At 47.7% G+C, this 16,938-nt stretch overlaps 1 protein-coding gene across 1 annotated transcript in view; it reads left to right on the forward strand.

Moving 5' to 3' along the window:
* The window catches only part of FBN3 (fibrillin 3), a 223,189-nt gene that overhangs the window by 13,201 nt on the left and 193,050 nt on the right, over positions 1–16,938 (forward strand). Inside the window, 2 exon segments of the mRNA XM_048496904.1 lie at positions 194–460; positions 14,810–14,892. Of these exon segments, the coding sequence (XP_048352861.1) occupies positions 288–460; positions 14,810–14,892 (256 nt within the window). The 5' untranslated portion in view covers positions 194–287.

The raw sequence follows: 16,938 nt of genomic DNA on the forward strand, positions 1-16,938 counted from the left end.
ACCATAGAGCAGGGATCTTCAAACTCTGGCCCTCCAGATGTTCATAGACTACAATTCCCATGAGCCCTACCACTTGGCCATGCTGGCAGGGGTTGATGGGAATTGTAGTCCATGAACATCGGGAGGGCCATAAAGACCCTTGCCATAGAGTCTGTCCTGATCTTGGCTTACCTTGTCCTGTTTTCCTCTCCAGGGTCAGAAAGACGGCTACCGTTTCCTCCTGTTCGGCTTCAGGGTCCCTGCGGTAGGCCGGTGGTCTTGGGTGGTCACCAGTGGGGCCCACCATTATGGGAGCTGCGTGGCTGGCCAGGTTCTTGCTGGGATGTGCAGCTCTCATGTGCTACGAGGAGGGTGCGAAGGGCCAGCTGGACAGTGAGCTCCAGGCGGACAGATTTACAAGCTACGAGCACAAGCAACCACCCAGCCGAGTGAGACGGAGGGGACAAGATACTCTGCGTGGGTAAGTGGAGCTCTTCTCCTCTCTGTCTTTTGGAGCAAGGAAAAAACAAATGTTAGGTTGTGGTTGTTTTTAGTCTTTCCGGAGTTTGGAATTTTCTGTTTCTAAAGCAGGCTTGATGCCTCCTGAACCCCCTACCGTTCCTCTTTAATGTTCCCATGAACCACATGATTTAAAGAAGAAGAAGAAGAGTTTGGATTTATATCCCCCCTTTCTCTCCTGTAGGAGACTCAAAGGGGCTGACAATCTCCTTGCCCTTCCCCCCTCACAACAAACACCCTGTGAGGTGGGGGGGGGGGCTGAGAGAGCTCCGAAAAGCTGTGACTAGCCCAAGGTCACCCGGCTGGTGTGTGTGGGAGTGCACAGGCTAATCTGAATCCCCCAGATAAGCCTCCACAGCTCAGGCAGCAGAGCTGGGAATCAAACCCGGTTCCTCCAGATTAGATACACGAGCTCTTAACCTCCTACGCCACTGCTGCTCCTGTCTCCTAAACGCTTCTGTCTTTCTCCACCTCCACACGCCCCCGACTGATGCTCACTTGTGCAGCGATCAAATAATTGGGATTTTTGTCACCTTTGTTTCAATTGTGTGCTTTGGTCTTGGGATCCTGTTTGGAAATCTGCCTTGGCCAAGATTGGAAAAGGGGAAATAAAAAAATGCCGCCAGTATGGAGACTGTTCTGGGGGGTGGGGTGGGGTGGGGGGTAACTGGTAAGCACTCGAGATCAAACTAGGAAACTCTGGAAACAAATCCTTTTTGACGACAAGGGCAGTTCAGAAGGGGACTTGCACAGATATATTCTGGCTTTTCCCTCCTGGCAGGTGTTGAAGCGGTGCTTGGGTGATTATTTGTCAGGGATGCTTTAGGACAGTGGTGGCAAACCTATGGCACAGGTGCCAGAGGTGGCACTCAGAGCCCTCACTGTGGGCACGTGCAAACAGAGTCCCCCCCCCCCCCAGACATATCTAGGCTGGCCTGGGCCGCTGGGCTCGATTATTAGCATTAAACCTAAGATCTAGTTTTGGGGAAGCAGTATAGGTAACTCTGTTAAGCGCTATTAAACTCCACTGATTTTCATGTGAAGTACTAAAGCGCGATCCTTTACCTGGGAGTAAGCTTGGTTGCTGGCAATGGGGCTTGCTTCTGAGTAAACCCTCCTAGGATCGTGATTCACCCGTTGGAAGAGTTGCATGGTTGCTTCAAAGCAAAGCCACCGACTACCACCAAGCTTACTCCTGAGTAACGCACGCCTTGGAGCCAACCATTTTTTCTAAACGAAAACCTCAGTATTCAGGTTGAATTGCCGTGTTGGCCCTTTGCGATAAATAAGTGGGTTTTGGGTTGCAGTTTGGGCACTCGGTCTTGAAAAGGTTCGCCATCACTGCTTTCGGACTGGACTGGATGGTCTTTCTTTTTAATCATTTTTAATCTCCGTCTTTTTAGTCATTAAATGGAGACGTCCCAGTGGTGTCCCCGTGAACAAGCTCAGTTTTGTGTACTTCTGCTCAGTTCAGTGGGGGAGGGGGACGTTTAGTTTATTTGTCACTTGCCTTTCCTGCTCTGACTCGAGGTGGATTACACACAACTGCATGAGCTGTCCAGCAAAAACCACAATGTCTAGATGGAGGCAGCCGGGCTCGGTTCTATAGAACCAATTGGATTATGCTAGGAAACCTGGATTTTGGCACTTGGATAGAGATCTGGTTCTCTCTTAGGCCCTTTCCCCACTCACCGTTTGCTGCGCGCTACTCTCGCCGAGTAGCATGGGGTCCACCTGCACTCCCTACTACAGGGGCGGCAACAACGCAGCCGCCCCGACTCTGCTGCTTTTGCGCCCCCTCAGCGCGGGTCATTCTGGCACTGCTCAAAACGGCGCCTTTTGATGAGCCCGCGTGGAGCGCGAGGCAGTGGGGAAGCCCGGGAACACGACCCTCGCTCTAAAAAGGTCCTGGACCAGACGAAACCGATGTCATTTTAAAAGTGGGGAAATGGCCTTAATCAACACATGGGCCCTTTCCACACAAATCCCCCCCCTTTAGAAGAAGAATTTGGATTTATACCCCACCTTTCTGTGGGCACCACTGGAGACTCAAGGTGGCTTACAAGCTCCTTTCCCTTCCTCTCCCCACAAGACACCTTGTGAGGTAGGTGGGTCTCAGAGAGTTCAGAGAGAACTGTGACTTGCCCCATGTCACCCAGCAGGAATGTAGGAGTATGGAAACACACTTGGTTCACCAGATTAGCCTCTGCCACTCAGGTGGAGGAGTGGGGAATCAAACCTTGTTCTTCAGATTAGAATCTACCTGCTCTTAACCATTACGCCGCGCTGGGTCCTTTACCGTGAAGTATGTTTGCACTCACCCCATCAGAATTATTCATGGCCATCATTACCTGACTTTCCCCTTTTTAAAATGTTTGTTGGATGAATCGTGTTTCAGTGCTGCACAAGTTCGTGCTGTGATTCTCCACACCTCCTATGATTGACGGCCTGAAGATTACCCATCCCCCACCCCCACCCCCCACCCCCCACCCCCATGAGCAAAAGTCACAGAAATGAGCAAATAAAAAGGCAAGGGGGAATGGAGAGTGAGGTGAGAAAAAGCCAAGGAGAAAGTTCAGGGAAGGCAGAGAGCTGTCTCAAAGGCCCCTTCCGAACATGCAAAATAATGCATTTTCAAACCACTTTCACAACTGTTTGCAAGTGGATTTTGTCATTCCGCACAGCTTCAAAGAGCACTGAAAGCAGTTTGAAAGTGCATTATTCTGCATGTGCGGAATGAGCTAAAGTATCACACAGCAGTGAAGCTGTTTCTGAAAACATTTTAGTGTAAAGAATAGCTTTGAAAGGGGATTCACTGAAAACATTTTGAGACTGGAAATAAAACATTTTCAGAACCCAAGGGGCAGAGGGAAACAATGTGGAACTCCAAGGAAGAAATGTTTTATTTCCTGCCTCAAAATGTTTTTAAAAGTTTGTAAAGTTGGAGTTTATGCTCATGTGTAGAGAGGTGGTCTAGAACCTGCAGATCTGCCCTTTAGATTAAAGGAGCATGCTTTGCATTACTCTGTGTGTGCTCAGAGGCAGTGTTCTCATTGTGCATCTTCTGCTGGTCGAGCTCAGTACTGAATAATCAGGATCGTAAGAAGTGCCAGAATGAGAACATAAGAACATGAGAGAAACATTTCATTCATTTTATTACAGTCAATGAACTAGCAAAAATACAGGCACAGCAATCACGTTGATGAACTGTAAACCGAGCAATTTCACATGATGCCAACCCTCTCCATATCCCAGTGGTGGGCTGATGGGAATTGTAGTCCATGAACATCTGGAGTGCCAGAGGTTTGCCACTACTGCTCTAGTGACTTCCCTGTTTAGTTTTTACTCAATGATAAGGATCCCATTGTGAGCAGAATATGGCCGTGGTGGCGAACCTTTGGCACTCCAGATGTTATGGACTACAATTCCCATCAGCCCCTGCCAGCATGGCCAATCGCCACCACGGCCATATTCTGCTCACAATGGGATCCTTATCATCGAGTAAAAACTAAACAGGGAAGTCACTAGAGCAGTAGTGGCAAACCTATGGCATTCCAGATGTTCATGGACTACAATTCCAATTGGCCATAAAAACCGAAACCGATGAAAACCGAGGCAAACTTTTCCATAGGAATCAATGTAAATCCAATTAATCCGTTCTAGGCACTCCCAAAAACATACCCAAAAAAAACATACCAAAAAAATACCAAAAAAGACATTTTTTGGTGAATAAACATAGTGTTTAATGCTGAAAACAGTAACAAACAATAACACTGGGACCAGCTTCAGAACCAGTGGACCAATGTCGCACCAGAAAGCTGTCCAAAGAGGTCTGTTTCTTTAAGATTTGTCTGAAATGGGGCAAGACATTGTCATTAAACGAGTTGCAGACACGGCCGGCAACAGCTTTGTCCGGGTGATTTTTCTCCACAAAGCCCTGCACCTGACTGCAAACCAATGAAAACCAAGGCAAATTTTTCACTGAAAAAATCGATGAAAACCAAAACTGATGAAAACTGAAGGCAATGAAAACCGAGGTTCTACTGTGTATGTATATATTATCAGCTCCCAGCTGGAAGTATATGTATATAATTGTATATATATGTACAAGTATATATGTATATATACATATATGTATATATACACATATGTATATATGTGTATATATAATGTAAATAAATACATAAACACAGAGGCTCATTCCGCACATGCAGAATAATGCACTTTCAAACTGCTTTCAGTGCTTTTTGAAGCTGTGCGGAATGGCAAAATCCACTTGCAAACAGTTGTGAAAGTGGTTTGAAAACGCATTATTTTGTGTGTGCGGAAGGGGCCAGGGTTTTCCACCTTCCAGCTGGGAGCTGTTTCCGTTCTCTCCATACTGCAGAGGTGAGTTCACCTGGAGAAAATGGCTGCTTTGGGAGGTGGGCTCAATCGACGGGATTGGCCCTGCTGAGGCCCCTCCCCTCCCCTAACCCTCCCCAGCCTCCATTCCCACTATCTCCAGGCGCTTCCCAACCTACAGCTGGCAAACGAACTATTCTACCCCACTCGATCTTACACCCACTTTCCTGCGTGTAAACCCAGTGCTTTCCTGAAGTTGTAGCTTGAATCTCTGCTCTCAACACCACGGCCGTCAGAGGCTAAATGGCTGATGATGTAGGAGAGACACTTCTCAGTCACAGCCCCACAGCTTAGAAAATATTCCGCTGGCACCCCCTCTGCCTCTCTCTGACCTTGAGTGTTCTAGTTTCCTGGGGTATTATCCAGTAATGCTGCCACCTGTAATATGTTTTCTTAGGGAGCAGCAGGGATAGCTGAGGGCCAGACTAGGTGTTATGTCGTCCACAGGCCTGATTCATGAATGTCAACACAATTTTAGAGAGAAAAAATCAGCCATTTAAAAACACCACAAGTCTTGCTAGGACCCATGGTAAGACTGAGGCTCAGTGATGAGCCATTAGAAAACCACGCCCAGGGGCTGCACCCCCCCCCCCGACCATAATCAGGCCAAATTTCCCCCCACCACCACCACTGCAACACTGCTCGGAGAGGCGTTTTAAATGCAGCTACCGTGTTTCCCCGAATATTTATTTATTTATGTATGTATGTATGTATGTATGTATGTATGTATGTATGTATGTATGTATGTATGTATGTATGTATGTATGTATGTATGTATGTATGTATGTATGTATGTATTTATATATCAAATTTATAAACCGCCCACCCCCGACAGTGTCTTACATTAATTTTTGCTCCCAAAGTTGCGCTATGTCTTATTTTCAGGGGATGTCTTATTTTTCTGTGTTCTGTTCGTCGGGCATGCTTCCAAACAAAAACTTTGCTACGTCTTGCTTTCGGGGGATGCCTTATATTTCGCACTTCAGCAAAACCTTTACTGTGTCTTATTTTTGGGGGATGTCTTATATTCGGGGAAACAGGGTAGCTTTCCTCCACCCATTTGAGCAGTGCTAGGGGCATGGAGGGAGTTTGGCAGGGGGCGGCAGGGGGGCAGGGGGAGTTTGGCTGGAGGCTAGGTGTGGGGGGGAGAGAGGGAGGGGCAGGTGGCCAAAATGCACCTTCCCCATTGAACCATGTGAATGGGACCTGGGTCATCTGTCCCCTCTATCCCCCCTAGATACTCCACTGCTAAGGCTATCTTCTCCCCCCTCCCTGCATTGTTTTCAAATACCAAAACAGCCGTGGAGTGGCTGTTTTGGCACTTCAAAGATGTGCATGGGGAGGGGAAAACAAGATTGGTCCTACTGAGCTGCGGGTCCTTATCAGGCCGCCGTGATATTTTTAAATGTCCGGATTCTTCTGTAAAATGGTACCATTGTCCACTGGTCAGATCCGTGAAGGCCATAACATCTGGTTCAACCTCGTGTAGTCAGAGTCCCTGCTTTACACGTAGACGATGCCAGAATTCAGGATCTTCCATTCAAGGACCTCGAGAAGTCATCTGAGATCCTGAAACCTTGGAGGGACACAGCAGGAACGATGAGACCAGGTCTGACCTGGCCCAAGCTTCAAATATTCTTGCTTCTCTACAGAGGTGTTCCTCCCATTGGGCAAAGTGGGCAGTTGCTTGAGGCGCCCCCCTGTGAAACATAAAGGCACTGCAGGATTAAGTTTGTGGGATTTTTTTGTATTTTCAGTGTTTTTTTTCATTTTTGGCCTGCAGAGGGCGCAGTTTTTAGGCTAGCAGCACCAGAATTTCAGGGATTTTTCGGGAGACTCTCCTGATGATATCACCCAGGTTTGGTGAGGTTTGGTTTAGGGAGTCCAAAGTTATGGACTCCCAAAGGGAGTGTCCCCATCCCCCATTGTTTCTAATGGGAGCTAATAGGAGATGGGGCTACACCTTTGAAGGTCCATAACTTTGGACCCCCTGAACCAAACTTCAGACCTTGTGGAAAAAATTGTTGTTTAGTCACAGCGGGAGAGGGTGGCCGCCCATGGGGGAGGGGGGGCATCAAACTCAGGTTTTGCCCAAGGGCTCCAGTTTGCCTAGGTACGCCACTGCTTCTCTGTCCTGTCAAACCCATAATTTTGTTTATTTTAGCTTAAATTGGAATTGTCCTTGCAGATAGACTAGCCAACCCAGCCCTTGTCTCAGTTTTGGCTTTGGAGGCTGTGCACTGCTGGGTGGGGCTGGAGGGGTGTTTGCGGAAGAGGGGATATGAACCTGAGGCCCCTTCCGCACATGCAGAATAATGCTCTTTCAATCTGCTTTCAATGCACTTTGTAGCAGTGGGAATAGCACAATCCACTTTCAAACCATTGTGAAATTGGATTGAAAACGCATTATTCTGCGTGTGCGGAAGGGGACAGAGAGTGTGTAGTGGAACTCAGTTCCAGCAAGCCTCAGTTGTGTCTGTTCACAGTGTTGCTGTTCAATAAACCGATTTCTGCACCCAAGAGTCTGGTTATGGCAGGGAAGTCCCAGGGAACTCTTTCAATTTATGGCAGGGAACTCTTTCAATGTATTGGAACGCAATATGAATGTTACAGGTTTCTTGCCTTATGTACAATGTTTATGACATCTTATACAATGCTTTTGAGAATTTGTTACTAAGTACAGTCCCATCACGTTTCTTAGGTTGCCTAAGTGCCCTCATTGTGTGTTTTGTTATTACCTTTCTATCCAGTTGAATATTACTTATAACATAATCACAATATATCTTTATGAATTATCTTTATGAACGGTGTATGAATTATCTATTGACTTTATACTCAAACTAATTGCATATACCGATTAGTTCATTGCCTTGTGTCACTATATATACAGTCCATGTTTCCTAGGCTGGGCTGGCCTCAGATTTTTTAGTATTGGTTTGACTGTATATATTTGCTGATCTGTTTAATATGGCAGGGAAGTCGACAGATCCTGGCAAGGTGATAGCTGGAGATCTCTTGGGATTATAACTCATCCCCAAGTAATAGAGATTGATTTGTCTGAAGAAAGTGGCCTCTTTTCACTAATACAGGGTCAGACAGGCCTGAAGTCTCTCCTTGGAAGAGTACTGTTGCCAGGCTCCAGGTGGAACCTGGAGATATCCCAAAATTACAACTGGCCTCCAGGCCAGGGTGACCTTGGGCTAGTCACAGCTTTTCGGAGCTCTCTCAGCCCCACCTACCTCACAAGGTGTTTGTTGTGAGGGGGGAAGGGCAAGGAGATTGTAAGCCCCTTTGAGTCTCCTGCAGGAGAGAAAGGGGGGATATAAATCCAAAACTCTTCTTCTTCTTCAGGCTACAGATCCCCCTGGAGAAAACGGCTGCCTTGGAGGGTGGATTCTGTGGTATTCTACCCCACTGAGGTCCCACCTTTCCCCAAATCCTACCTTTTTCAGACTCTACCCCGCCCCCCCAATCTCCAGGAGGTTCTCAACCCAGAACTAGCAACCCTACTTGAAGACCATTTTGTCGGGGAGATGGGAATCTGGTTGACCTCTATGCCAAACAGGATGCTGGTCTAGATGGGTCATTGCTTGGACCCCCCATGGCTGGAGCTACAGTCTTCTGGAGGAAAAGTCAGATGCAAAATTCAGTTGCCCCCCCCCCCCCCTGGCTTGGAAGCTGAGGCCGTGTTTCACACACAATCATCCCCTTTCAGGGTACCATTCTGTGTTACTCAAATCCAATTGAGTTTCCAGCCAGACCTCGGAAGCGACGTATTATTTTTCAGAGGAGAACATCGGCACGTTGAAAGAGGAGCCAGGCCTGCTGAGGTGGGGGTGGGGGGTGGGATCCAGACCCTCTTGGCAAAACCATGAGGTATCCAGTGGTGTGAGAATGGATCGGCTGCCTGTCATCTTGGCTCTGGGCCCAGGCTTGGCAGGGGAGCCCAGGTCTCCGTCGAGAGGAAGCATCTGTTCCCTGCTTCCACTGAATGAGCTTGGCATTCTGGGTTCAGTGAGACTGATAAATCACCTCAGAGCTGGTCATTCTCCAGAAGCGATTTTTTTTTTTTGGCAAAGCTTGGACTTATGGATCTTGCCAAACATTCTGCATCTGGTCCAGTCCGGTTCCTGTATGCTTCTAGTGCAGTGATGGCAAACCTTTTCGAGACCGAGTGCCCAAACTGCAACCCAAAACCCACTTATTTATCACAAAGTGCCAACATGGCAATTTAACCTGAATACTGAGGTTTTAGTACAGAAAAAACGGTTGGCTCAAGGCGTGCGTTACTCGGGAGTAAGCTTGGTGGTAGTCGGTGGCTTTGCTTTGAAGCAACCGTGCAACTCTTCCAACGGGTGAATCACCACCATAGGAGGGTTTACTCAGAAGCAAACCCCATTGCCAGCAACCGAGCTTACTCCCAGGTAAAGGATCATGCTTTTGTTCTTCCCATGAAAATCAGTGGGGTTTAACAGCGCTTAACAGGTTTACCTACACTGCTTCCCCAAAACTAGGTCTTAGGTTTAATGCTAATAATCTCCCTGAAATAATTACACTATTATCACACGACAAACTCTGTGCACGCGTGCCCACACAGAGGGCTCTGAGTGCCACCTCTAGCACCTGTGCCATAGGTTCGCCACCACTGTTCTAGGGGCTAAATCTTCGTGCTGTCTGTGCTGACAAAATTATAAATCACCCCTTTGGCAGAAGAGGAGTTAGAAATGGGGGATGATGGAATGGCCCATGACAGCTTCTGCCACAGTAAATCTTGCTTTAGAGGACCACGAGAGTCTCTTTTCACCGTTCACTGTAAGAATTAGGGTGAGCAGCTCCGAGTTGGCCAATTCCTGGTGATTTGGATGGGGAGCCCAGGGCAGGCAAAGTTTGGGAGGGATGAATCTCAGAGGATTTATTTATTTGATTGGATTTATATCCCGCTCCACCCCCGTGAGGCTCAGGGGTGCCAGATGGCAGGAGATGTTTGGAGGCAGCGATCAGAGTCTGTGCGTGATGACATCACTTCCAGACACTCTAGCACAGCGGTGGCGAACCTATGGCACGGGTGCCAGAGGTAGCACACAGAGCCTTTTCTGTGGGCACGCACGCACAGAGTTCGTCATGTAAGGGGGCGGAAAATCACGCACACACACACACACACCCCCCCACACACACACATCTAGGCTGGCCTGGGCACAATTCTTTACCTGGGAGTAAGCTCAGTTGCTGGCAATGGGGCTTGCTTCCGAGTAAACCCTCCTAGGGTAGTGATTCACCCATTCAAAGTGTCGCACAGTTGCTTCACCAAGCTTACTCCCGAGTAACGCGTGCCTCAGAGCCAACTGTGTTTTTCTAAACTAAAACCTCAGTATTCAGGTTAAATTGCTTAATTGGCATTGCAATAAATAAGTGGGTTTTGGGTTGCAAGTTGGGCACTCGGTCTCAAAAAGGTTCGCCATCCCTGCTCTAGCATTTGCCTCTGAACCTCTATGGTTCCCGTGCAGTCTTGGTGAAAGTGAGAGAGTGTCTCCACCCCCGCCCCACTCCCTCCGTGCAACGCCAGCGCTTCCACATGGCGCCGGAAGTGACGTCATCATGCATAGAAGCTGAGCGCTGCCTCCCTTTTGGCTGGCGTGTTGCCACCCGCTGAGCAGCTGAGCATGGGGTGGGGGGTGGGGGGCAGAAACAGCAATAGCTGGAAGATTGCCCACTATTAGTGGGTCTCTGGGAAGCCCAGGTGTAATACCCTACAGTCGACCCTTCAAAGCAGCCATTTTCTCCAGGGAAAGTAATGGGTGCTGTTTTGAAATCAGTTCTAATTCTGGCAGATCTTCAGGTGTAACAGCTATATTCTAATCACAGCTATGAATAGCCTTATGTAAAAATCGCAGCTATGAATAGCCTTATTAGCCATATGGTGAAAATTACTGGCGGTGGACACTTGGACTCCATTCCAACGCTCCTTGGCGGTGTGGTGAGCTTACGGTGGCCTCACCATACAGAGACTGGATGCGAATTGTCCTTACAATGAGACGTCCTGTTATTTTGTGCTGATATAGATGAATGTCCTTGCTTTACTTATTGGTATATTTACATCAGGCTATTCATAGCCGTGGTTAGAATATAGCTGTCACAAATTTATTTGCACTATTCCTTGCATTGGGCTGTTGTTTTTGGGTTTCGCCAAACCTTTTGCTGTTCTTTGTGTTATTATTTATGCCCGGTTGATGTTTTCTGTAGATCTTCAGGTGTTACCTGGATGCTGGCAATCCTATTCAAGGTGTGGGGTCAAACCCTCCTTTCCCAAGCATTTTCAAAAATAAATGTTGGGTGCACGCAGCCCTAATTTGCATACAGGCTATGGGAATTGGGGAGAAAGGTGCGTCCTGTAGTGGAGGTTCATTTGTCCAAACACTTTCCTCCCCCCCCCCCAATTCTCTTATAAACCTTGGAAGAAAATACTAGGACACCTGTATTTTCGAACCTAATGGTAGCATTGCAGGGGTGGGGGCGGGGTTCAGTAGGGGAAGCTGTCTAGGACTGAAAGGGTTAACCCCCCTCCTGCTGTGTAGGTCTGGTGGTCTCTAACCTGGAGAACTGGGTTTGATTCCCCACTCCTCTACATGAGCAGCGGACTCTTATCTGGAGAACTGGATTTGTTTCTCCACTCCTCCACATGAAGCCTGCTGGGTGACCTTGGGTCAGTCACAATTCTCTACAAACTCTCTCAGTTCTACCTACCTGTGTCCAGTGACACAGTGTGTAACAGACTTCCATCTGTGATGCACCTCTGAAGACGTCAGCCTCAGATGCAGGCAAAACGTTAAGAACAAGATCTACCAGACCAGGGCCATGGTGGGTGAGTGGGTGGGAAGGGAGGGCTTTTATCGCCATCTGCGGTTTTTAAAACAAAAATTTCTCTGAGATGTTAGTTTATTAGAATGTGCTATTGCTGGTTTTAATGTTATATTAATTGTTATCCTGCTTTTATTGTTGTACGCCGCCCTGAGCCCTTCGGGGCAGGGTGGCTAATAAATGAATGAATGAATGAATGAATGAATGAATGAATGAATGAATGAATGAATGAATGAATGAATGAATGAATGAAGGATAACAAGCATGTGTGTAGTATTTGTTATGCCTTGTTATTCTCAAACATCTGAAGTTTATTCTACATGCCTTACTTCTCAAGGAAGTTTGGCCTCCCCTGGTCTAGAGAGCAGTTGTCATTCCAGTAGATCTCCTGGTCCCAGCTGGAGGTTGGCAGCCCAACTTCAGAGAAATGCTGCCAGTTGGAATCAGCAATACTAATTCATTTGAATGAACGAATGATCTGACTGAATAAAAAGCAGGTTTTAGCTATTAATTTTGATTTTTATTACAACTTTTTAAGGACCCACAAAGCCAATATCTAAATCCTAATCTTTTGTTTTGATGTCTGCTCCTTCACACACACACAATACAAAAAGCAAAACAAAAAAACAAAACAAAAAACAAAAGAAACCCCACAAGCAGAAAAAAGGGGAAAAATGACTTCTGATTTCTTCCTTGCCAGTTATAGTTATCCTTAAAGTTTGCCACCTGCTCCCTAGTTATAGCCAAGTAAAAAGTCGAATCCTTATATAACTACATTCTGAATCTTTTATTTCAATGTCTTTTATTTCAATGTCACAAAGTCACAATGCAAAAAAACACAAAACACAAAGGCCCCTTCCGCACACGGAAAATAATGCGTTTTCAAACCACTTTCACAACTGTTTGCAAGTGGATTTTGCTATTCCGCACAGCTTTAAAGAGCACTGAAAGCAGTTTGAAAGTGCATTATTCTGCATGTGCGGAATGAGCCAAAGAAAAAAAAAGGACTTCTGGTGTGTTCCTTGCCCATTATAATTGTCCTTCAAGTTTGCCACTTGCTCCTTAGTTATAGCCAAGTAAAAAGTGAAGTCGGCCCGCGAGGGTCGCAAGGAAGAGGCGAGACGCGGTGATATCATCCGGTGGAGAGAGCCAGCGGCAGGAAGCGTGCGATCCTTGGATCCGGCAACTCTACCGTGTGCTAGGCCCTGGCACCTTTTATTAGGGTTTACAATAGGGGCGGCAATAGGGGCGTACCGGGAGGCGGGAGAGCGGGAGAGTATCATATGATACATGACATCATGGAGTTGCCTACGTGCGGGAGGAAACGTTCGCGTCTGGGTCTAATCCATACCTGGGGGCAAGAGCCCCTTTGTCCCTTTGTCTGGGACACCTGGTGACCGTGAGTCAGGTAGCTCATGACCTCTGACTCACGGGGGCCTGGGGGATGGGTGAGCGTGTGCGCCCAGAAGGACACAGATGGCACAGGCATTCCATGCGCTCTCTCTGAGGTTCTGCTGGGTTCGCGGGGCCCATCCCTACATCAAAGCTGTGAGGAACAGCGCCTAGTGAGCAAGGGGCATCCCTGGCTTTAAATTTGATAGAGATGGCATCTAGGTGATGGAAGGATACTTTCACTTCAGTGTGATTGTTACAAGATGTATGCAACCTACCAGCCTGGCATGAGTAATGGAATTTTCCTGTCCTTTCCCCTTCCTCTTGATCCTTATGGCTTCACACATTTGTAGATAAGCAGACTGACCCTGTGAGGTTGCTCCCAAGGGAAAACAGGATGTGTCCTTTGCCCTTCAAGGGTTAACAAGCCGGGTGGCTGCATCTGTCTCTATCTCCGTCCTTGGGGTGCCTAAGCTCCCAAATAACTCTTCTCACACATTCCTTGGGAAAGCGGGAGGGGGGATTCCTGAGGAATAAAAGGGGCTAGCAAAGCCAAGTCTGGCAGAAGTGGCTTTCTCAAGTTGGGTGCTTCGCTGCCTTTCAATAACTGCTACTGATCCATAATCCAGAATCTGTTTATTGGCCAAAGGTCCAAGACCTAACAGAAGTCGAATCTTAAATGCTATCCCTCAAAAGATTTATATTTTTCTCCTATAAGGAGCAGCAGTGGCGTAGTGGTTAAGAGCAGGTGCATTCTAATCTGGAGGAACCGGGTTTGATTCCCAGCTCTGCTGCCTGAGCTGTGAAGGCTTATCTGGGGAATTCAGATTAGCCTGTGCACTCCAACACCCACCAACTGGGTGACCTTGGGCGAGTCACAGTTCTTCTGAGCTCTCTCAGCCTCACCTACCTCACAGGGTGTTTGTTGTGAGGGGGGAAGGGCAAGGAGATTGTAAGGCCCTTTGAGTCTCATTACAGGAGAGGAAGGGTGGATATAAATCCAACTTTTCTTCTCCTATATATAACTTAATCCTCAATCTTTTATTTCGATATCTGCTGCTTCACAAAGCAACAATGCAACCCCCCCTCCCCCCAAAAAAAACATAAAGGGAAAAAAAAGAAGTTCCAATTTCTTCTGTACCAATTACAGTTATCCATAAAGTTTACTACTTGATGCTTAGGCCCAGCCAAAAAAAAAAGGTTAAATGCTATTACTCTAAAGATCCACAGCTTTCTCTAATGTAACTAAATCCTTGATGTTCTATTATTTCAATGTCTGCTGCTAGATCCGTGTCTAGATCCAATGTCTAGCTGCTAGATCCAATTGGCCATGCTGGAAGGGGCTGATGGGAATTGTAGTCCATAACATCTGGAGTGCCAAAGGTTCACCACCACTGTGCTAGATCCACTCTCCCACCAAGGGGATGAGATGTCGCCATCTATTGTAATTGGTTTTATGCTGATTGATGTCTTATGATTGTTGACGTTCTACGCTGTTTTATATTGGTGCTGAGCCCTGCAGGGGAAGGAGGGCTACAAATTGAAAAAATAAAATTAAAATTAAATACCATTTCAGGAGAAAGGCCTCTCTTCCACACGGGCGGGATGCGTTTTTCTGTTGTCGTTTCTAGCCGTTCAGTTTTTGCTCATTGACTTTCAGGCCAAACGTTTGCGGATCTCGGTTCCACTCCTACTGCTGTCCTGGTTGGAAAACGCTCCCTGGGGGGAACCAGTGTATCGTCCGTGAGTATGAGCAGGCGTGCATCTCTCAAGGGAAGGCGGGATGGGTTTGCCCTTCTTGTGTTATGAGAGCCAGCCAAGCCAAAATGATCAATTTACAGCATCTGAATGTTCCAAGGCAAAACTTGGAATGCCCAAATTACATGGCGTTTTCCAGCTTTGGGCCAAACGAAGCGGCTGCTGGCTACTGTCTGAAAGCAGTGTGCCCCTTGCTAAAAAAATCTGCAAAACTGCTGTCAAGCCATGAAGTCGTAAAGCACACCACTGAACATAAGAACATAAGAACAAGCCAGCTGGATCAGACCAGAGTCCATCTAGTCCAACTCTCTGCTACTCGCAGTGGCCCACCAGGTGCCTTTGGGAGCTCACAGGCAGGAGGTGAAAGCAATGGCCTTCTGCGGCTGTTGCTCCCGAGCACCTGGTCTGCTAAGGCATTTGCAATCTCAGATCAAAGAGGATCGAGATTGGTAGCCATAGATCGACTTCTCCTCCATAAATCTGTCCAAGCCCCTTTTAAAGCTATCCAGGTGAGTGGCCATCACCACCTCCTGTGGCAGCATATTCCAAACACCAATCCCACGTTGCGTGAACAAGCATTTCCTTGTATTAGTCCTAATTCTTCCCCCCAGCATTTTCAATGGATGCCCCCTGGTTCTAGTATTGTGAGAAAGAGAGAAAAATTCCCCTCTGTCGACATTTTCTACCCCATGCATAATTTTATAGACTTCAATCATATCCCCCCTCAGACGTCTCCTCTCCAAACTATAGAGTCCCAAACGCTGCAGCCTCTCCTCATAGGGAAGGTGCTCCAGCCCCTCAATCATCCTCGTTGCCCTTCTCTGCACTTTTTCTATCTCCTCCATATCCTTTTTGAGATGCGGCGACCAGAACTGGACACAGTAAATGCAGTTTAGATGTACTGATGGCTCATTTCCTCAGAGCTCGCTGGGACTACGCCTTTCGTGGACGTCCTGGTGGCCTCGAAAATAAAATCCAGGCTTGGTAACCAGAGAAGAGAACCAGGGCAAATCTGTGATGGTTTCTTGTTGCTACTGGACTTTTCATCCCCAGTTTTTTCAATGTATTATAATTAGTTCTAACTTTACCAGGTTACAGGGAGAGGCCAGGAGATCTCAAAGATCTACTAGGTCTCCAGTTTGGGATCACTGCTAATCTTGATGAGGAGGGCCCAGGAGGTCTAGATCTACTGAATCTCAACTTTGTGATGGTTGCTATTGGAACACGGCCTACAGCCCAGAAACCCCACAACCAGAGGTGGGATCCAGCAGGTTCTCACAGGTTCCCGAGAGTAGGTTACTAATTATTTGTGTGTGCCGAGAGGGGGTTACTAATGGGTGATTTTGCCACGTGATTTTTGCCTTAGTTATGCCCCTCCTCTCAGCAGTAGCGCGCAGAACTTGAAGCAGTCTAGCAGGAGGTGCACCGGCGTGTGTGGCAGCCTGCGCCTGCGTGCATTCGTTTCCTGCCCAAGGACCAGCACAGCGGCTGCGTCCTTGCCACAGCCCCGCCCAGGAATGCCCCTCCCCGGAATGCCTGGCCACGCCCCCGTCGTGCCCCGCCCAGCCCCATTGGCGTTATGCCACAGTTTGAATCCCACCACCATGGGAACCTGTTACTAAAATTTTTGGATCCCACCACTGCCCACAACCCCCCAGTGATTCTGGCTGTGAAAGCCTCTGAGGTTGCAGGTCTCATTTGGCAACTATGTGCTGGATTCGAAAGGTGCCCTTCCACATTTGGAAAGCTTCTGCTGCTCCTGGGGACACTGTTGTGGCTTGCGTGAGACCCCCTGCCGTGTCTTTCGCACGTTGTAGAGCTCCCCTATTACCTGAGTGTGTTTTTGAAGAGCAACGTGAGCAGCTATATTTTTTCTTTGGATTTAGCCGGAGGTGTATAAGGGTTGGGCGGCCAGGGCTCATGCCCTGGCCTCCACTTGAAGGGGGCGTCCACAGCAACTCGGACCCCTCACCCAAGAACTCTGCTCTGACCTGGATGGGTCCAGCTTTAAATTGTGGGCTTCAACTCTGG

The sequence above is a fragment of the Sphaerodactylus townsendi genome, linkage group LG05, assembly GCF_021028975.2.
Source record: "Sphaerodactylus townsendi isolate TG3544 linkage group LG05, MPM_Stown_v2.3, whole genome shotgun sequence".
Classification (NCBI taxonomy): Eukaryota; Metazoa; Chordata; class Lepidosauria; order Squamata; family Sphaerodactylidae; genus Sphaerodactylus; species Sphaerodactylus townsendi.